Source organism: Cydia splendana, chromosome 9 (genome assembly GCF_910591565.1).
Source record: "Cydia splendana chromosome 9, ilCydSple1.2, whole genome shotgun sequence".
In the NCBI taxonomy this organism is placed as follows: domain Eukaryota; kingdom Metazoa; phylum Arthropoda; class Insecta; order Lepidoptera; family Tortricidae; genus Cydia; species Cydia splendana.
The window spans coordinates 8,697,021-8,720,249 of NC_085968.1; the positions used below are offsets into that span (position 1 = coordinate 8,697,021).

Below are 23,229 nucleotides of genomic sequence, written 5' to 3' on the forward strand. Positions count from 1 at the left end.
AAACTTTTATGAATTCCATTATACGCTGGATAACGTTATAACATATTTTTTATCCCTGGAATCATACCTTTACAGGGTACTATGTGACAAACCACGTTGAATATGGCGGTCGGCGCTTACGTCGCGTAGCACCGCATTAGTATTGGGGCGCCGGTAATAATGACGTAAGCGCCGACCTAAGGTGCCTTTCGGGTTGGACTGTAGCAAAGGGGGGGCTGGGACTTGGACAATTGTCACAAGAAATACGACAATACCTGTTTTTTGCCGATATAATAAAGTTTTTTTTTTAATAATACAATGATAGTGACAAACAGAAATAAGGCCCGTCCGATGGTAAGCTATAACCGTAGCCCATGGATGCCTGTGACGTCAGCAACAATGAGACTTGTCGAATTGTCGCACCTGTCACGTTGGTGAAATAGGGCCCTGGTGCTACATTACGACACCGGTGCTATAATAAGCACATTAAAACACTCCCTTTGGCCGTGTTTTAAAATTCGTCATTCGTTGCAAAATTTCTATTTTTCGCACTTCTATCGTAAATAACTACCTATGTATTAATAAAAAAAGTTACCTCTATAAGTAAGTAGTTACTGCCTTTAAAAAGTTTAAGTGTCTAAATTTTATTAGACTTTTTGATTCTTTAAAACGTCTTTAGGTCAATAAAGCAAGTGAAAAATTATTAGAGTTAGACCAAGAAAAGTCTGCAGCGATTTGGACAGCCCACGCAGTGAAGGTGTTATTTATAAGTCATAATTTCATAGAAGTTTCTTCAAATCGGCCTTATTAATGAGAGATTAAAAATATTCAAAATTATCTTAAAATATTTAAATCTATTATTTCATCTCATACGTTCAATAAGGCCCGGGACTGGACCTTTTTACCTGCACTGACAGTGGATCTTCTTAGCAACAAGTACAAATTCAGAATAATAGGGAGCAACTGCTATTTTTGAATGCTGGGCCTTGTTACCCGCCGGGCCTCATATGCCTGCACCTCACCTACCTTATTTATTTGTTTTACAAGGGGAAAATTTGTTGATTAATCGTGCTAATATTGATACCCAAACAAGCGAAACATTCTAAAATTGAACCACAAGCGTAGCGAGTGGTTCGTAAAGTTGAACCTCGAGCGTAGTGAAGGTTTCAAGGGACGAGGGTTAAATAAAATTTTCACTACATCAGCTCGTAAAGGCCCTCTTGATTGTTCGAAACGGATAAGAAGAGTGGCATTTAATTTGATGCAAATTTTGAGTTGTTTCCGTACTACTCGTAAAGCTCAGTTGGTTGGTAAAATTGACTTTAAAATGATAAATATTGAATAACGTTAGTTTGAAATTGATTTAAATGATAAATTAAATATTATCGGAGATATATATATCGAATATCGCTCTTAAACAAAAAATATATGTCGCTAGTCATTTATAACCTAAAAGCGCCAAATTACACAAAATTATATTGAAATGACACCTGTCTATTGAATTTGAAGAATACTTTAACAAGGGTGGTTATCTGTATGACAATGCACCTAAAATAATTTTCAAATGTATCTATTATTTCTATACTTAACACGATAACGAATTCTACGTAAACCAAACCACGGGCAATCCCTAGTACATATAGAAATAAATAAGTGTAGGTAAGTTTCCATTAGTGTACCTACTATTAACAATATAACTATTTACCATTGATAATAATTTTATAAACGTTTTGCGTATTTTTTACGGGCACCGCGCTAATCGCTAGCCCGCCACCAGTCGATCGCTGCCTCCTGCCACGGCGCACAGCGCGGCGCGCGAAAACGCCGCGCGTTTGAAATGTAACTCAATATAAGCGCGGAATGCATACTTACGTATCAGTATTTAGTGTCGCCGTGATTTTATATTTCTAATATTTTGTGTGGGAACTAAGATCTTTATTATGACCGTGTAATATTAACTCTACAAACTTTAATTCAATATTGGCTATACTGCTTAACCAGAAATCAATATCTAGACAAGCACATTGTCTATATTTCTAACTTTTTACAAGTATACTAAGTTGATAGATAATATCGTAATTTTACAATATCAGCTACTTTAATTCTTTATTGACAAAGTAATTCGTGTTTTTACGTTCACCAGAAAGCAGCTGTTCCAGATTTCTAAAAACCGAATATTGTGAATAAATTAAAGTGTTATTGAACATGGTACAGTTTTTTGTAACTTTAATTTTATATTTACATAGTTATTTAGCAAAATTGAAATATTTAAATATGGCCGAACGCTCCACCTATAATTTTCTAATATTTTACATAAATGTTATTTAACATGCATGCAATAACATATCAAAAAAGAAAAAACTTTAATGTTATCAAAACCCATTTTTGTTCCACCGCTGGTCTATAGGTATTTATCTAGATTCTAAACTGCAAAACGTAATTCAAGACCAAAAAAAGTAAGACAATGTTGTCAAAATAACGATGACTTATACAAGGATTAAGTACTTATTTATTTTATATTATTTATAGGTATCTAATTCAAAAAGTAACGTGAATATAGTAAACCTCTCTAACACATCGTTACCTACCGACCTAAAAGAAGCTAGGAAGGTTCCAGCGTCGGCAGCCTGATGGTAGTTAAGCCCCATAAAGCAATCGTTCTACTTGCATTTTTAAAATACTGGTCATATTGGTGTAGTAGTGGACTAATATTTTATGCTGACTACAGACTGCTGACTACCTAGGTATTTTAATTGTCCCGTAAAGCTAGACTTCCGAGCAAAGCGGCTCTGTCGCAACGGCCGCAGCGTCAGAGCCGCTGCGTCAGTGTCGCAGCGCTAACTGACGCAGATTCGCTTCAGGCTTATTACATTTTTGTTCAAACAAAAAAAAACAAGGAAAAACGACACTCAAACTATGAAAGGAACCCCTTTATATTTAGCCTTAAAAAGTTTTACGACTGGCGCAATGGTCTAGGCGGCACCAATTGTTATGGCGGAGACGAAATCTGATAAAAACACAACGACACAAAAATGCATAAATGTCTTAAGCGCCATACTTAATTCTGGTGACACGAAACCTGGCGCAAACGATAAAGATGAACCGGTGATCATAATGATGTAGATTATTCAGATTAACCTAAATGGTCGATTGCGACATTTCTCTTTTCTACCATCAACAATTACTATGTTCCCTCCGAAATAGGTTAATGTCATCTCCTATTACAGTATTTTGTCACGTGTCGATGACTAGAGCGATAAGGATTCTAACCAATTTAACTTTTGTAACCTCTGTCTCTTTGACGTGAGATCGTAGATAAGTTTTCTGTCAAATTTTAATTGGTGTACCACCACATCCTATAGGGTTTCAAAAACCTATTAATTATTTTACGTGTAGGTAAGTACTTTTTTTACACCTCAACTCGTACAATATTTTTTGTAGGTACTTAATATGTTTTCTTATGATCACTATCATTATTAGCTGTACATCAACCTGACCTTCAAATATAATACTTATTACTTTCGAGTCGTGAATAGACATGGACAACTCAAAGAATATTTTTGAAATCCTTTTCCAATATCGCCTTGAGCATAATGATCAATAATAATTCTTTCATTGGCTATTAATGTTACACCTTTATTAACACAAAAACCAACATGACCGGGCCAAAAAATTACTTACAAAGTTTCTTAATTAGTGTGCTATTATGTCCAATTTAGGATTTCTATGGGAAATGAAATGTCAGTCTGTCTGTTAAGCTTCTGCGCGTCATCGTCACGGTTGATGCGATATTGTTTTTTTGCGGTTCTGCCTTTCCTTTTAGATCTGTTAACATTTCTTGTGTAGTTTTTTTGTGAGCAAATTCCCGGATTAAATATTTTTATTAAACCGTTAATGGTCTCACGGTAAAATGGTTATTTGTTTAGCAAAGAATAATTTCAATTAAACCGTCATCTGATCTTCTTCTTCCTCGCCGTGTCCCGGCATTTTGCCACGGCTCCTGAGAGCCTGGGGTCAGCTTGACAACTAATCCCATGATTTGACGTAGGTACTAGTTTTTACGAAAGCGTCTGCTATCTGCCCTTCCAACCCAGAGGGGAAACTAGGTATTATTGGGATTCGTCCGATTTCCTCACGATGTTTTCCTTCACCTCGAAAAGCGACTGGCAAATATCAAATGATATTTCGTACATAAGTTCCGAAAAACTCATTGGCACGAACCGGGGTTTGAACCCGCGACCTCCGGATTGAAAGTCGCACGCTCCTACCGCTAGGCCACCAGCGCTTTTTTCCAATTATTTCATCGCAATTAAACCGTCATAATGTTTCCAATATAAATCTCGTTTTTAAAAACCACTCATATATATTACCTGAGATATCGTCACGAGCACGTGAAAGATATTAGGAAAATAGTAAATACAAATTATCACTTACTCAGAAACCTGAAAGGCTTCACAGGGTTGCAAGTTTCGCGACCGCACCCCCGGAATGCCGTTAATATTAGTTATAAGCTTGTTTCACATAAATTCTGAGTCCCTAAGGTATTTAACACAATTCATTTATCGCTATAAATTTCCCAATACCTGGCTTAATTACTATAACAGTCGGTCAAGGTTATACCGAGCCCTAACCATTAACTAGCAGATCGCTATAAGCCAGATAAAACGGTTTTCATGACATATACGACCTTAACTATAATTGGAATGCAGTAGAGAGCATTATATTGTGCGTTAGTACCTTGGTAATAAAGCTGCTTTTAGTTTTACGTGTAAGTACGGATCACGCGTGGAAAAAGTTACAATAGCCCTTTATGCTAGTTGGCCAAGGTTTAGTGTTAATCAATATGTGTATTAAGTACATTGAATTGATATTACCTTACATTTGAATTGATATAACAGGTTGCTTAAAAATGTACACATGAAGGGCAGAAGAGCAATTAAAATGCCATTATACGGAAGAAAACAGTAAAATATAAATATGTGGCAAATAAGTTTATAGAAGTCCAATCTAATATAACCGTTTGATAGGAGAATTTTCACTCTGCATAAATTAGAAAAGCAAACAAGTTGGCATAGGATCAGTTATAACACTTATAACTGACGAAGCTGCAGAAAGCAGAATGCTGGACGAGGCGCATGCGTATTCGATTACAAGTCTTAAGATGTTACTGTCAACTGTCAAGGTGTGGCAGAATGCAAGATACAACGAGTTTGCATTTATGTTTAATCTGCATAGGCTTATGGATAATACTTTTATATACTAATCGTACTTACTTAGGTCTGTGGTTTTTTTTACACTGGCATGGGCTCAGGACTCTGTACTTATATTCTTGATTACAATTGATTTCCACTGAACTAAAAATTAGGGTTGGCAGCGATAAGACCGCCTGTTGCTACCTTTAGATATTTAAATTGTCAATCTGTTATTGACTTTTTCTTTTGTGGTGCAATAAAGTGTATTTACTTACTTACTTAACTAAAACAATCTCAAATTTATTCATTATGATAACACGATAAGTTCTGCACAATCACAAAAAAGATAATATTATTATTACTAGAATGATCCTATTCTGTTCCACTGCTGGGCAAAGGCCTGTCCTTCTTTTTCCAATTTATATGTAAATGAATGCCTTGCAAGTACATATGATATATATAACCGTTTATGCTTATGAATCACGAAACCCGAAAAGGCGATCTCAATTATGCTTAATCTTAAATTACGTTAATCACCCAAGTTTAAGAACAAAATAAACACCGAAGTCTAACAATGAAGTCAAACAGTACATTCGATCAAGAGAAAACATTAGAGTTTGCAAAACGAATTAGCTGCTTGTTTAATAATCATTAACGTCATAAATTCGGTGTAAACACGAAATTTATGGAGTTATTTTACAATTAAGATTGCAAACAAGGGTTTTTATTTGTGAATGTTTTGGTATGTGATATAGGTATATCTAGATATGTAGGAAGTGTACAAGCGTGCCTACTAAAAACATACTAAAAATAAATGAAAATATCTGTAGGCCATTGGGCATTTAAATTGCTGTTTTATTTTTTTTGAGAAGTTGTTGTACATGGTCTACGCCTTGATAAACAGAAGCACTACCACCAGTTTTAACATTGACATATTCACTCACGTTTAAGTAACTTACTTTCTATGCATCTCGCTCGTACTCGCATATTAGTGCAAGCGAGATGTATAGAAAGTAATTTACGTAGACGCGAGTTAATCTGTCAATGTCAAAACTGGTGGTAGCCGTACAGGTCAAACTATGAAACATAAACTTCCCAAGTCTCAAATATCTTGAACTTGCAGTGCGGTGAGGAAATTAAGAAAAGCCAATTAGGGGGAGATTGAAAGCATCAGAAATATGATTAAATTATATCAATTCGTTCTACGGAATCATAGCTTCGATTTATAGTCGATAAAGGCTACAAAACAACTAAGATTAAGTATAATTCAAATTCTAAAACCTGATTATTAACGGTCAGGAGTGGAACCCCATCTTTTTTTTTAAACCAACATTCATTAAAAATATAAAAGATCTCGTATTTAATTTACATTACTCGGTATCTGATAGAATACTATGTATGTTTCACAGCAACTTAATATGTTTTTTGAAGTTGTGAAGCCGTCTCAGCGGAGTCCAGCTGCAATCTAGATGCGTTGCATCAGGCGAAGACAAAAGCGGCTGGAATTTATCTGCTTGCTATCGCGCCGTCGCCGATCGTAAGTCTGCGGGACGCCTTATTGTGCCTTACGGGACATGGAAGTTGAGGGAGCAGCCCTAGTCAAATTTAAAGTATCACATAGGTACACGATACTCGTATTTCCCATAAAAGTGCAGTTGAGCGTGAATGTGTTTGATGTGTTACAAAGTATTCATCAGTGTATTGCGCAAGATTTAATACAGAAATCAGCATGGTGATTGATGACGTGTTTTTTGTACAGTGGATATTATAATTATTATGAAACATCCTTGTCATCGTAAAGAATATGCTTTTAAATAGGAACGATTATATGCATCGCTGTACTTAATAACGATTGGGTGAACAACATAAGAAAGACCTTTTTTTTTTCTTAACCAAAATCCTCATTTCAAGTGGAAGAATTCTCATATAAATTAAAATAGTACCTAATTTATCTTTAGTACCTAAGATAGTTATTTAAGTTTATTTTAAGTTAACCTTAGCTATAAGTTTTAAAGTGTAAAATGTACTTACTAACAAAATATGGACTGTTTGTCTGAAATAAATGCATTTTATTTTATTTTATTATTATTTATTTAAAATGGGAATAACTGAGAAAGGTCGGCTAAAGTTTTAGTATGTTTTTTTTATCATTATAATGATTGATAATTTTACTTTCTGCATAATTTTAAATGTTTTTTTCCTTTAAACGTTATGCTTGGTAACTCAACAGTCGGTTTACATACGGTAAAAAAAAGGAAACAATTTTTAATGAATATATTATTCAAAAGTTTTAAGCGTCGCGTCGTAAGGACATTTTACTAACCTTTATACGTATGATGTGCCAAATTCCAGCGTAGTTTTCCCTTAACGTGTGTATCTTTTAATCAATAAACCTCCACTGCTCCTGTATGCCGTGGCTGGTTACTTACAGCCACGAAGCTTTGTTTTATCTGAGATAAGGCAGCTTCCGCTCTTATCGGAGCTCTTACAAAGCTCCGTTGTTTAATGATCACTCATGTTACATCGACGTAAGTGATTGCATCGCTTTTGCGAGCTTTTACACGTTATTTCACGGTAATTGGAAAATATATTTAAAAGATGGCAACAAAATCAAATATAACGCTATTAATCGTAGCAACAAGAGAATGTAATAATATATAACATGCTATATAAGCATGTTATATATTATTACATTCTCTTGTTCGTTTTTTTTAGCATTAGAAATAGGGTAAACAATCTTGATGTGTCTTTTAATTAAAAAAACACATTTTAAAAATAAGTTACGGCAAATATGTAACAATTATGAATCTAATACGATCATTTATATTCTTCTGCTTTCATAAGTAATAGTTTTTGATTTTTAAAAACCGTTTTTCAATTAAAAGACATGTCAAGATCGCTTACCTTCTTTCAAGTTCTTTCTAATGCTAAAAAAAACGTACTATAGTATCGAGCGTGACACTAAAACGACAGAACGATATTTAACACTCAAAAAGAATATGACCGGTTATAGTACATTGCGATACACGTACGAAAAATAGGAAATTCGCAACGAGTTGCGAATTATCTTTTCGCACGTGTATCGTACAACATTTTACAGTACATATGACCCTTTAAATTTTTGACATAAGCACGTATTGTCCTTAATCCTGCCCTAGGGCAGTAAAGTAGCACCATATACTGTACTGTAAATAGATATGAGCGCCGCGCCGGCGCGCCGCCGCCGCCGACAAAATTTACGCGCCGCCGCCGCCGACGCTGCGCTATCGGCGTGGCATCGGCGTGACCTTGTTAGATACTACTACTTTCAGAATCAGATAATATCATATTTTATCTAGTTTAGATCTTTAACGGCCAGTCTGAATAGCTTATAGCTTATAGACATTCAAAAGGTATTTTAGGTCCTTATAATTATTTTCTGTTTGGTAACCGCGCTAGTGTTAGGGCAACGAAATGACTAATTTTGCCAGCTGGCTAGTTCATCCGTCATTCACCGCGAATTTAACCATTGCAAGTATGGTAGAATGTCTTTAAAAGGTGTAAAAGGGGGTTAATTTCAGATATTAAGCGTTTTCACGCCCAAGGGTCCGGCCGTTGGCTTTGCACGGAAGGCATCGGAAACGGAATCGGGTCTCATTTAAGCTTGGTCATTGTTCAAATTTCAAGCTTTGCTCTCTCGCAGCCCAATCTTTGGCCTCGCATCGCTCGCATAGAAGTAAGCCGCTATCTGAAACTCCAAGTTTTCGGCCCTGTTTGGAGCCTAACTTTCGGCCTCGCCAAGAATGAATGCTTGGTCATTGGTTCTTCTCCGATCTTAGCTCCACTGCAGCACGGCCTTTGGCCTCGCACGAATGCACCTGCAGGAAAGCAGGCTTTAACAATATGGCCTCGGTCTTTATCGGCCTTCGGACTTGCTTACACTGGACCAATTCCAAGCTCTGCTCTCTTGCAGCTTGGCCTTCGGCCTCGCACAGAAGCGCGCCGTAATCGGCACTCCGCGCATTCGGCCGTCAGCCAAGCTCACACTTGGCGTTCGATTCTAAGCTGTATGCTTACCTGCAGCTCAGCCTCTGGCCTCGCATGGGAAGGCGTCGGAATCAGGTATTCGGTATTAGGTGGAGCTCGGCCTTGAGCCTCACTTTTTGACATAAACTGGTTTGTTGGGTCGATATTGGTTAATAACGGAGCTGGATTTTCCTCACTTCGGCTCTTTGGACTGTCGACCAGACGTTTTCCCTGATACAGTCAATCCGCTACTTTTTACTTAGCACAAAAGATAAGAGCCTCGCAAAGATCTTCCGGCCAGGGTCTCGCCAAGATTAAGACCGCCTCTGATGCCGCTCGATACCGTTTATACTATATAAAACTTTTTTCATACCTTTATTCAATAAAGGGTATAGCAGGCTAAGGAACGAGAAGTGGCCCCTGCGATGAATATCGGATTTTTATAATGTAATTTGTTGGCTATCTTATAATATAGAAACACCTTAACTTTCAACCCCTTATATTGAACCGTCACCGAGATAATGTCAAAAACGTCATTTTATGGACACATTTTTCAAAGTCGTTTTACTCCTGAACTATATAAGGTAGAGCAATCAAAACAGATCATAGCTACAAAGAATGAGTGGGAGTATAACTCAGATTTTTTTAAATATTTAATTCCCTGTTAAAATAATGATTAAAAGGTCTGAGATTTTTTTGACAGCTCTTTTCAACAAGTATTTGTAAAGGTACACCTATGGAAAAAATCACATAAACTGCAAATAGTATTAGCTACTACCATGCGAAAAATGAATTCAATATAATTAGTGCAACCACTTAAAAAAAAAATGTCAACGAAAGCGTTTAACTATCAAATGAGTCTTGCATATTGCAGCAACAGCCATGCATCAAGTTCAAAATAAACACTCTCTGTTGCTAGGCAACGAAATTAAACCTCATTAAAACAGAAAATCTCCTTCAGAATGAAAGACGCCTTTGATAGCTAAACGCTTTCGTTGACATTTCATTTTTTTTAAGTATGTTGCACCTAGGGCATGCTCCCGGGAATTCCCGGTTCTCAAATTCCCAGGAATTCCCGGGAATTATATAGTGTCAAAAGAACCGGTACTAAAGACCCAGTACCGGTACTTCCCGGTTCTCATCATATGACTATTTATTCCCATTTCAATAGTAGTAGTAATTTTTAGTACTTTAGCTTAAATAACATTTAATAATGGTGATATGAAATGGGGGACCCAAATAACCCGACAAACTAACCTAGTAAAGTAGGCAATCCAATATTTTCAATCGATATTAATACGGATAATTGTAAATTGACAAAAATTCACCCAGTTTTATATTTCAATTTTGTTTTTATCTGAAACATCGCTCAGTAAGGTAAACATACTGGTACTCGACGCGGTCCCAGTACATATATGTCATCTTGAAACTTAAGTCATTGTCAATAGAAATGACACCAAGGTGTTATCGATTGGGTATTAGCATGTCGAGCACTAGTACGTTTACCTTACTTTTATGCCGGTAACATAAATTTCGTAAAATAAGTTGGAACGCCAATTAAAGTGTTTTTTTTTTAAATAAAATTAGTAATTTATTAATACTTCCGCAATTATTTATATGAAAATAAGTCATTTATAATGATTGTACGCTAACACAAACAATTTCTTACAAATTATCATAATATGCCTTGAGAACCGGGAAGAACCGGGAATCCCGGTTCCGGTTCCGGCCATGCCCAGAACCGGGAAATGAAATTCTTGGTACCGGGACCGGTACTGCATGCCCTAGTTGCACCAATTATATTGAATTCATTTTTCGCATGGTAGTAGCTAATACTATTTGCAGTTTATGTGATTTTTTCCATAGGTGTACCTTTACAAATACTGTTGAAAAGAGCTGTCAAAAAAATCTCTGACCTTTTAATCATTATATTTTCAGGGAATTAAATATTTAAAAAAAATCTGAGTTATACTCCTACTCATTCTTTGTAGCTATGATTTGGTTTGATTGCTCTACTTTATATAGTTCAGGAGAAAAACGACTTTGAAAAATGTGTCCATAAAATGACATTTTTGACATTATCTCGGTGACGGTTCAAGATAGGGGGCTGAAAGTTAAGGTATTTCTATATTATAAGATAGCCAACAAATGACATTATAAAAATCCGATATTCGTCACAGGGGCCACTTCTCCTTCCTTAGCCTGCTAGACCCTTTTGCTTGAAATTGTAAAATGCACTTATTTTATAACTTTCTTACAGCAAAAACATGTAATTTCGGTAAAATATTGGTTTGAATTCTTTTTTCATTAATCAAAGGTGTTTCAAGGCCACGCCGCCGATTCGGCGCCGCCGCCGACCGATTTTGACCGGCGCGCCGCCGCCGGCTACATGCCTATCGGCGCTCATATCTAACTGTAAATTATATTTACAGTCATGTGATAAATATTCAGTGATAATAAAAAGTTGAAATCTAAAAACTAACGAATACGCGTTATTTATTCTTAAAAGAAACTATCTTTAACTTAAAACAGACGTAATATCACACCTTTTTCGAAACATAAACACCATTTTGTTATTTCGTAATATAGAAAACAACAAATCTTGAAATGCATTAAAAGTTCCTAAACTAATTAGCGTTTAACTCCTTTCAGAATTCCCACTAAAACTAATGCCACGTCCTACAAAGAGCCTTGAACAAACCCATTTCGAATGCATTAAAACGCGTTTAAAACGACCGTCCTATTTTATTTAGTTTTTGCCTCAAACCCATTTATAACCCGTACCCTAAAGACGTATTAGTTACGGTCCCATGCCATACAAGCTCCATATGAAATGCCGTTAAAGTCCCAACACCGTTTGACAAAAGAACAGACGTATCATATCAGTAATGGAAATTCAAAGTGGTTTTAGGGTTAAGCTCATTGAAAACTTATTTTAGCTCAGAATGTATAGAGTAATTCCAGGATAGATGCCCCACTTTTTGAAATATATCTCAATAATCCATCATTTAATAGTAATGTGTCCTATACGTATTATGATAACTATGGTCCTTAACCTATAATTTTACTGTAGGTACTTGTTTTTATATAAGTCGTACAGATTTTGTATAAATCGTGTTTTTGTTTACCTCTTAAAATGGGATAGATGCCTACCGTGGGGGATAGAGGTAGTGCCATAGTTTATACAGAACAGTAAAGGTATTCCATATTTAAAAGCTACTAACAAAAGAGTGGAGGCATTCGTGCGGGCATGCTATCTCTCCATTCATTCGAGAACCATTTCCGAACTGGCGAATTGGAATAAAAAAAATACGGAAGACTGAGTAGTGGTGTGTAAACTGGTGATAAATTTTCTTTGGATTGTCGTTAAGGAGGTAAAAAAAACACAAATATACTCGTATTGCAGTTCGCGCATTAGATCCTTAGGTAACTCAACAATTTGTTAGGTATGCTCAGCGGTGTCAAATAAAAGATAGCCATTGTCAACCATAAAACCTTTCGCGAACTTCTGTGTAAAGCGGTAGACCTAAATTTATTTGAAGAGTTTTACTGCTCGAATCTATTTAAATCTATCTATTATCGTTTATCTTGCAATGCGTCTCCGTTTTAAATAATACAAAAACTCAACTCGTGCTTTATTAAAGCTTACGACGACATTCCGAAACTAATCTACACTTGCTTCAACAAAACCTAACGGCCACTTCTACACATTAAACACACAAATATCAAATATTGGTCGTCCAACCCTTGATCAAATATTGGTCAGCTTTCCCGTGCTCAAACAGAGTTATTGTTTTAGGTGATGCGCGCGCGGTGAGATGGCGTGGAGGGGGTTACTCCTCGTGCTATGGGTGGTCGGCGTCGCGGCTGACGGGAAACATGGTAAGTTTTTTTTCTTCTATATATTGCAACTCTATTAAGCAAAGCGGCTTAGGCCAACAGCGAAAACAGAGCGCGTTTGGACAACCTAAAAAAGAAAAATCTTGAAACCGCTAGCGCGCTTTGTGAAGTTCGGAAATGTTTGGTTTTCCGCTACATACTCGTTTCGCAGTTTTTAATGTTAGTACTTCACGTGGTCTACGAGGAGTATTCAATTGACAAAACTGAAATTGTGACGTAACATATTTTCAAATACTTATAGAATACATATATCAATAATTAATAAAGCAAATTAAGATTACGAGTCTGGACTTATTTTTGGGGTCGACTACACCTGCGCTAATTTAAAGCCGGTCGTGTGTCTTGAGTCAAAACGACCTAAAGTGTCGTTAAATGTTAAAAATAACTTAAGTGGTCTTAAGATCGATAAAAAAAGTCTTTAGAGCGTGCGAAAAAAAACCCTAAAGAATATAGACTTGGCACCTAATCTTGAATCAGATATCAACAAAAAGCTGTCGTCGGCTTTCAAACTGTTAGGGGGCCTCCGATAAAAAGGTTAAGTATGCATTTGGTAGGTAGCTGAGGTTCCGTCAGTAGATGACATGTTTGTTCCGTTATGCCACTCGTATGAAGTGGATAGGTACCTAAGGGTCATTAGAGATGCTCATAAGTTTGATTGCCTACTAGTCTGTTCGGAAAGAGAAGAGTCGTAAAATGTATTGGGCCCCATACATTCGACGACTCTTCTCTTTCCGCACAGACTCTATAAATCGATAGGTTATAAACGATAACTTTTTGTTTTTCTCCGTTGCGCCATTAACATTTTTGTGGGTTTATGGAACGCGTTTTCTTATTGACATGTTGCTATATTTTTACTCTTATGACCAATAATAGAAAAGTGCTATTTATGTCAAAACGATAAATATCCACTAAAAATAATTTTGCAATAATTACAAACAATATAGGCTGACTTTTTCTGAGCGTACTTGTTAATAAATATCCAGTAGTCGATTTTAGACGGTTATTTTGTGGAACCCTAACGACATTGGAAAGGGCGATACAAGCACGAAGCAAAAAACCTTTCGTCACGAAAAGGGCTTCAACACGACGCCATCGCAATCAGAACGTCGCGGTAAAAAATCTATTAACGTAACTGTTTAGTACGTGTACGGCCGAGAGAAATATACGGACGTTTGTAAAAAAGCACCTCTTTATCATTTATATAATGAGTTGTAATGGTACCTTTACTACCTTTACGTTTACTCCGTATACATGACGTTTTTTATTAGAATTTTATAAAAACTCAGAATGTTATGTAAGCAAAGTTTTGTTCTAAGTTGCATCCGATTTATAAGTAACTAATTATTAAAAAACATTGTGCTTTTAACTTATTATTGGGCGCGTCGCCAGTTCGGCTATCCATCGTATACGATTTGATTAGTAAAGTTTTAAATATGCACAGGGGCCATTTCGTGACACTTTATTTTACACTATGTTTTTTCTATGTATGTCTATTGTCTGCGTGTTTACAAATAAAACTATTCTATTCTATTCTATTCTATTCACAGCGTCCTGGAGACGTATCCAATCGTTAATAGAAAACACCAGTGGATACTTAAATAATGTATGGAAATAGTAACGTGATTTTTCGTAGCCCCGTTACATTTTTCAATTTCGTTTGGCAATGTACGATTGGCATCTTGGCTAGGCTCCTTGATATGTTTGCAGAAAGTTCTTACTAATTTATACTTACATTCATAAACATTAGATAGATATCGCTGGCCCAATATTACAGGGTTCTATGTTTCACTTTTATCGAACTGCAATTTGAACATTTGTCATAGTGACATTAAGTCGAATTTCAACAATCTTGAAAATGTAACATAGAACCCTGTAAGTAATATTGGGCCAGCGATATGTTATGCCATGTAGCTGGGTCTCGATAAGGATACATTCCATCAGCACTTGTTGTAAATTTTCTTTTAAAGACATTGGGTAGATCGGCGAGATTAATACCTAATGGAGTATATTTTTAAGCAAAAGGTTTTAATGATACACTAACCTAAAAAATAATAACCATTCGTTGCACAAATTACCATTAAATTTATTAAACATTTCGCACAGTATTCTCATACTGACCGCAAAAAGAGGTAACATTATAAATTCATAATAAACAACGACGTCGTAAAGGGACTTTACCTTAACAAAAATGTCCTGCTGTTTATACATTACATTAACAAGGTGCAAAAAGCCCAGTTCTAAAATTACTGCCTTTGAGTTCCCGACAAATTCTCACCCCAGGAAAAACACAAAGACGGACTCGCCTACAAAAACACGTAACTCGATATAACCACGTTAACTTTGCTGTTGGAACACATCACAAGAATCCTATATGGTGTTTTAACTGAACTGTTCTCCAGAGTCTGATATTGAATGAACATCAAATGACACTTAGATCGTTTCACACATAAGTCACTGCAGAGGATTCTGATAACTGACAACGACGAGTTTAAATTTTAAGAATGAATACCGTTCACTGTAGAATAGCTTTTGTAGGGCATATGAGTCCTTATGGAAGTCACGTACGGGATTTGCCCACCTGAATATTTAAGTTGGTGGTCGTACAAGTTTCCTATGTCTCCAATTGCAGTTCGATTTGTGCATTAGATAAGGTTTGCACTTGTCGTTTTTTTAGTCGCGTAGTTGCTTAACGTGTATTAGATGTATTCCGCTATTTCTTTATATTTATTGAATGACAGCTAAATATCCGGTTTAAAAATTTCTTGAACTTCACTGTTTAGATATCAGCAGCAAAGAGGTATGCATCTATGTACCTACATATAATTATGTATACCTACCCACTTTATGAATGAATACCATTCAAAAGTGGATAAGCAGTTTTGCAAGTGCAAAACTGGGTGGCCCAACCCAAGTGGGTGTACAAGTAGATAGACCGTTTTAACCGCAACCCCTGGTTTTTATACTCAGGAGATATTAAAACAACTGTAATTATGTACTAAAATAAATGCTATAAACATGTTTTTTTCATATCCAGTAAGCAATGTACCTAATAAATACCTACCTAATATTCAGTTCGCACTGCAATAAGTGTAATCTCACTATCTTACTGGTGTAATTAAATTTATAATATATTCACACTTAACACTTGCGCTACTGAGTTGATTAACGTTTACATTTCATCACATAGGTACTTTGTACTGTGAATTAAGGAGTAAAAACAAAGGAAAGTTTATCTACTAAGACAATGCATTCTCCCTAAACGTGCAACACGAAAGACACAGCATGATACTATTTTAATATTATAAATAACGTTAACTTTTACGTACGTATGATAAATTTGTAAAACTGCTGATTTAACCCCTTACTGCATATAATAAAAAATATTTGTTGAAATTTGAACTTTAATAGCTGTCAATAGAGTTAAATATCATATCGGCCATATATGGCTTCGTATGCGGTAAGGGGTGATCTTGATTCGTGTTCATAATACAAATAATGAATATCATCCCCCGGATTTCTAGGATGAAATGGGTATAAGTACGATACTACAGATTGGAAGACAGGCCCTTAACGTTAATTAAAAGCTAAAAACATACTCGTACGGTGCGGCTAGCTATTTCAACATAAATTGCACCTTAAAATAACTATTATCATATAACTGTAGGACTGTAGGTACGTACACAGATTATTATAAGTACCTACTTAATCTACATTCGTCAGACTAGTTCGATTTCGATCCCAGTCTCGAGCAGCATTGGTTTAAGAAATTTTATTTATTTATGTATAAGAACGTTAATCTCGTATTTCAAAATACTGCATTTGAAAGGCTCTCGCCAGAACCCACCACACCAATTTAATTAGAGCTCCTCTTATTCATTTTTTGCTTCTCAAACTCAAGTTTTGCCGGTAGCTTCAATCTTTTAAAGTGGCTAGTTACTTCATTAGCCGGGTATGCATCGACCGCAACGGCTAACATGATAACAACTTCCGTTTCCTGGATTTACGCAGGGTATTTACGATAATCCAATTTAACATATTTCTTTGGTAATACATCTATTATGGAAGCTTTTTGGTGAATTATTTACCTCTTGCCGTCTATTTTTTTTTTCGATGTCTAAGCAAATATCAGTTTTGGGATTAAAAGCTATTAGCTTAGGTACATACGGGTGGTTAGAGTAGAATAACTTTTGCTTTTTCTTTAATTTGGGACTCATTCGAGGATAAATGTTTTAAAGGTTGATAATATGCCAGAATTAACCTAAGATATTCCTAAAATCAAACATTTGAGTACTACAAACCGCTTACCTACAGTTCTGTGTTCTGTGACCACGATAGTTAAGTACATCTCCCATGAATACCGCCGTTCGGTTGGTGTCAATCCGTACATTGCTGCACGATTTTGCTGACCACTTCAATCTGAAGACCGCGGGTACTTCTCTTCATACTTCATTAGCTTTCTTTTTGACGGTAATCCTAACAGAGACGTTGTTAGAGATCAAAGATATTGTACATTGATTGAGTATGATGCGTAAAATCTAAGACAATTTCGTGCTTCAAATTTGACAGGTGCAAACGAGATGGCGCTGTACAGTTCCATACATTTTGCGGTAACTCTGTCAAAAGTTGACGTTTGACAATTCAGTGACCGCAAAACACATGGCGCAGTACAGTTCCATCTGTTTTGGATGTCAGACTAAGGGGCACGTTTTTTTATTAGACTTTACCTCTCTATTACAATTGTAATTCTCTTTGGTAGAGATAGAGCAATTATTTGTTCCATTGAAAGTTAGAAAATTTTTATTTACAAGTTCTAATGCAGCTAAATGTTTTTCACGCCACTGTCCGGAAATGTGGCAATAGATGGTCTAAAACCAAGCTGGAAAGTAGGCTAGCTGTAGCACCTGAACCACCACTACTACAATGTTTCATTGTTATCATCATCTGTCATTGGTGACGATTCGCTACAGCAATGAGTATCATTTAAAACATAAAAATCAATAAAAGGTCTTTTTTGGCGCAACCTTTTCCTTCAAAAATAAAATTAGGTTATTTATAGGACCAATTTCTTGTTTACAAAAAAAAGAAGTGTCAAAACCATTCAGTTCATTTTTTTTTTAACAATTATCCATTCAGTTCCCGCTAAAGGCGTTTTTTACTTTTGTAGCTGTTTGTGTTTTTTATTTAGCAAAAACGCTTCTAAGTTTAGAGTCAGTTTGAAGCAAATAACAGAAAAACGCCTCTTAGAAGTGATAAAAAAAGTAAAAAAGGCGGGATCAAAAAATACTTACTGAATTGGATAGTTTAAATTGAGTTTGACTAAAAAATACAAGAAACACGTATCTACGCTCGCTATAAAAATGAGTTCTTCTAGTGAAGGAAATGATATTCTTTGGCTGACGCCTACCGAAATTCAAGAGACAGCACAGGCAGTGGCTAGTACCTAATTTGCTACCAGAAAAATCGCGGGTTAGTACTTATAGTTATGCAAATGTTTTCTTATTTCCTCGCAGTAGTCGTGAAAAGCACTATGTAATGCCTCGGCCGGAAACGCTAAAGATGGACTCGTATTATTTGAGGGCCTCCACTAACGTGTCGGCCCTCAAACGCACTCGTCCATCTTTTAGCGGTTTTCCGTCCTCTCCTACAATGTACCATTGTTTTTTTAAATTGCCTAACAACGTTAAACGAGACAATAGACAAACAAACAGAGTTAGATACAAATAATTGGCCTTAAAAGCGTACAAGTTTTTCCCATTAAGTACGCAACTCAACCAAATTATTCAACATCTAAATCAGCTTATGTCTAAATATAAACAAAGAACAAGTATTAAGCCCATCTAATCCACCGAATCGACACGTTTGAGAGCAACATCCAAAACTAACATAAAATATCCTTAAATAAACACCTTAATGCGCCATAAACTGTCGTAAGAGCTTTTAATCGTCCACCCACTGTCGGGTCTAAGCCCGTATGCCCTTTCATATCACGCACCATGTTAGTAAAATAAAACTCTAATAAGGTATCAACAGTGAAAACCATGTTGACGATGGAATACTTTCCATATATCGTCACTACTTAAAAAAATCTCGTGTCTCGCACTGCTACTCAAAGTTAAAATGCAGTAACTCTGTATGCATCCCGTACATCGTTACCACTTTTTTCTTTTGATTGATAGTACAAAATACGTGTTTTTTTTTTTCAAAGTAGTCACGATATGTAGGTATTAAGAGGGGACTAATGCAAAATTGTAGTTTTTATATTGCATTTTACACGTTGTAAATAAGAGCAAATGCCACGGATAAAATCACTCGGAAACAAGACTATATTTGCGAGAGCAGTCTAAGCAAATCGTTACAATGTTAAGGGCACTGATTACCAGTTCGCCGGACGATAGCGCAAAATTTGACAGTTCCGAACAACTGACAGGCTGATATCGTCCGGCGAACTGGTAATCTGTGGGCCCCTTTAAAGTTGGCTCGATAGAAAATAATCACGAAAACATCTAATGTCTAATTTTCATTTATTTTGAATTGTATATCGTTACAGAAGAGAACGTTCGAATAAAAAATACAAAATATAGACAATAGTAATTAAAAACAACACAACAACTTTGAATTATTACGAGACAAGATTGATACATCAAATGAGATTAATGACCTTTTGTCTACCTCAATTTGGCCCGCACTATAGCTTTTAACTCCCCAAGTTAAGTGCATTTACTAGTAAGTGCATCAAGCAGTCTGAATGCACTGAACGTTTTATTGCATCTTCGTTGAACAGATTTATCAGAAATGTGTTTGTGATTTATTTATAACACATTTCGAAAGGTATGAGAGTGCAAATTTTTAGATAACACCTTTTTTGTTGTAAGACACATTTTAATATATTATAATGGGATCAGCGTAATATGTATATAACAGAATGTACTAAAATTGGAAATCAAACTACTAACAGCATGAACCACTTTACGTGCCCGTCGGTCGACTACCAAACTTATCAATTTACGAAGCACATCCGATGAATCATCCTAAAACTTGGCCTGCGCTCTGCCGTGCAAAACCTCTTATGAAACTTCGAGTTTGAAACAGATGCGTCGATGCTCGATATCTGGTCAGTCAGTTCGGTTATCGAAATAAAATCGATCTTATACTATTATAGATAGAGTTGTATTTTCTATGTTCAAATTCAATTGAACTCGACTGTACTTTTTATCATTGAACGGTTACGGGTCACTTAGTGGGTGCATATGTTTTAGTGCACTGATAAGGAAGTGATGTAAGCGTATTACATGTGTTTGAATAAGTGTGTTTTTATTATGACTATTATTCACAATGTTCTTCCTTGTGCTGTTGTTTTTATCATATTCAATAATCAGATTGAAACTGTCACTTACATATTGATTATCATAATGGTACATGAGTATTATATTCTACATTTGTAGCAAACAGTTACATGCTTAATATAAGTAAATAATACTGTAGTGATGTCGTCCAAAGAAGCGATATTTTTAATGGGTTAATCAACTTCTTGTCATCTGTTCCTACGGTTAATTTTACTGGGTCACCGTTTGAAATCATGCATTTACTGGCGAATTCACCAACCAAGAATCTCTTTAATTATAAACATACTACTAAGTAGGTATATTGCTTACATGCCTTAAACAACTTTTTTATATTTACTCTATACACATTAAACCTGGACGAGTCCAATAATTTGTCCTTTAAAAAGCGTTTAACATTACTTTGTACTCCATGGCTCGTAACTTCTCCAGCAAAAACGACTACAATCCTAGCCCCGTCGTAAAGGACATTGATTAAGCACTATCTAGTACAACTGCACTAAATAGAATCGATTGGATTAATTATTCCAATGGCCGCCAGAATGACAGCGGTCCCTTTTTAAGCTAAGTACGGGATGATGCTAATTCAAGTTTGTTTTTAGAAGTAGTGATGTTACGTTTTAAAGTATCGACCCCCTTAATCAGAATTGAAAGATCCCTTAGTTGTAATCGAAATAATATGTATAGTACAGCCTGCTGACTCAGCCTGTCTCAACAAAGTAGGCTTTATTTCCGGAAAAAAACCCTCTCAGTTACAACAAATTAATTTAGTAGGTATACAATAGTCATATAGTAATATAGTTATATCGTAGTAGTCAAAGTACTTTTAAGTTCTGGTTCGTTTGAATCTACTTTTAATTAAGAAAATCAATGAACCAGAAAAAAATACACCTATTATGAATAAATAATATTGAATAAAATAGTAGACATTAATAATAAATTAATATGCTCTTCCTTGTCTACATAACTCGTGAAAGTATCGATATTTATCACAGTACTACTCATTAGTAGAATTCGGCCATTCATCAGACGAAACATACTTCACCTCTGTCGTGGCGATAAGGAATTTCTCCATTTACATTAATTTTCTTCAGCGTGTGGTATTTTAAACTAAGAAAATATTTTAGTTTAGAATCATTCAACTGTTTTTGTCGACGGAAATACCGATGTTTTCATTGGACGAAATATAGCCTGTTGACTATTTAGCTGTTGTGATTGTTTGGACAAATGATGTAAGTGATTTGTTATGATTGGTTAATATTGTAAATATTGTAATGTTACGCTCAATGGGTGTAACAATTATTAATATAAATATCAACAACAGAACATAGTGTTGAACCTCCTCTCGCGCATGAGAGGAGGCCTGTGCCCAGCAGTGGGACGTATATAGGCTGAACTATTATATTATTATTAACATAGTGTTTAAATAATCAACGACATAGCTAATTGTTTTCTAAACTCTGATCACCTAATTTATGCTGATGACACGAAAATATACAAATCTGTTACTTCGGAAGCGGATTGCCATGCATTGCAAGAAGACCTAGATCGTTTTTCCCAATATTGTTCAAATAATAATCTTTTCCTTAACCCCGACAAATGTTTTGTTATCAGCTTCAATCGTAAGCAAGACCCTATAATATATAATTATAAATTATCCCATTCAAATATTTCAAGAGTTTCCTTCATTAGAGATTTAGGAGTTACATTAGACTCGCAATTAAATTTTAATACCCACATAGATAACATTTGTAAGCGGGCATATAAAAATTTGGGCATGTTGCTTCGGGTAGGGCAGCCTTTTAAGCGACCTAGAACTTATAAGTTATTGTTTTTCTGTTTTGTCCGTAGCGTCCTCGAGTTCGGTAGTGTTATATGGTCACCGCAGTATCAGGTACATATTGATCGACTGGAGCGGATTCAAAACATTTTCATAAAATCTCTTAGTTATAGGACAGGTTTTCACTTCAATGACACCTCGACGGCTGCGAAGTACTTCAATATCCCTTCCCTCAGTAATCGTAGGATGTATTTGGATGTTATGTTTTTCTACAAAATTTGTAAAAATGCAATCCAATGCCCTAATCTTTTACAAAAAGTGCTTTTTAGTGTTCCGCACCGCCCCTTACGTTCTAGGCCCCTTTTTCACGTTACTTTTGCTCGCAAGAAATATGCGCAGCATACGTTTTTCAGACGAGTGCCCAACTATTGTAATAGACATCTAGGCAGGATTGATCCCTTTCACAAATCACTTACTACACTTAAAATCATGTTAAAGGAAAAAATATTATTGCTGTAACTACCTACTCTCTGAGATTTTATTTTGATAGCTATTGTCCCTTGATTTTTATCTATTTTTCTGTACTACGCTTCCTATTTTCAGAATTCTATATTTCTTTTTTTGACCCTCGCTGTAATTATTATTATTATTCCGACTTTTTGCTGTAAGTATTAATGAGTTATTCTTGCTTCTTGTTGTATGTATCCTACCTTGGGCTTATGCTTGTACCTATTGTATACCAATTTTCAGTTACATGTATATTTTATGAACCTCCAGGTCTTTTTAGTATTAAAATTTATGTGCGTATTACGCACCTCTAACATATGTATCTTATATGACTGTATGTGTTCTGAATAAATAAAAAAAAAAAAAAAAAAAAATAAGAGTAAGGTTTCTATCATTGTTCTACTGTGTCAAAATTTAAAATGACACAATATGGAAACGTAGGTACTCTACGAATAAAGAGACTTAGCCTTCATACGGAAATAGTACCTCCTATGTTTGTCTGGGAATGCAATTTCTGTCTCTCTTA

At 35.6% G+C, this 23,229-nt stretch overlaps 1 protein-coding gene across 3 annotated transcripts in view; it reads left to right on the top strand.

Annotated features, from left to right (window-relative positions):
• Nucleotides 1-23,229, top strand: part of LOC134793518 (netrin receptor UNC5C-like) — a 148,329-nt gene that overhangs the window by 83,339 nt on the left and 41,761 nt on the right. For all 3 annotated transcript variants that reach the window (XM_063765102.1, XM_063765101.1, XM_063765104.1), the window contains exon 2: nt 12,976-13,058. In XM_063765102.1, coding sequence (XP_063621172.1) covers nt 12,995-13,058 — 64 coding nt within the window. In that variant the 5' untranslated portion in view covers nt 12,976-12,994. The remainder of the gene's footprint in view (nt 1-12,975; nt 13,059-23,229) is intronic.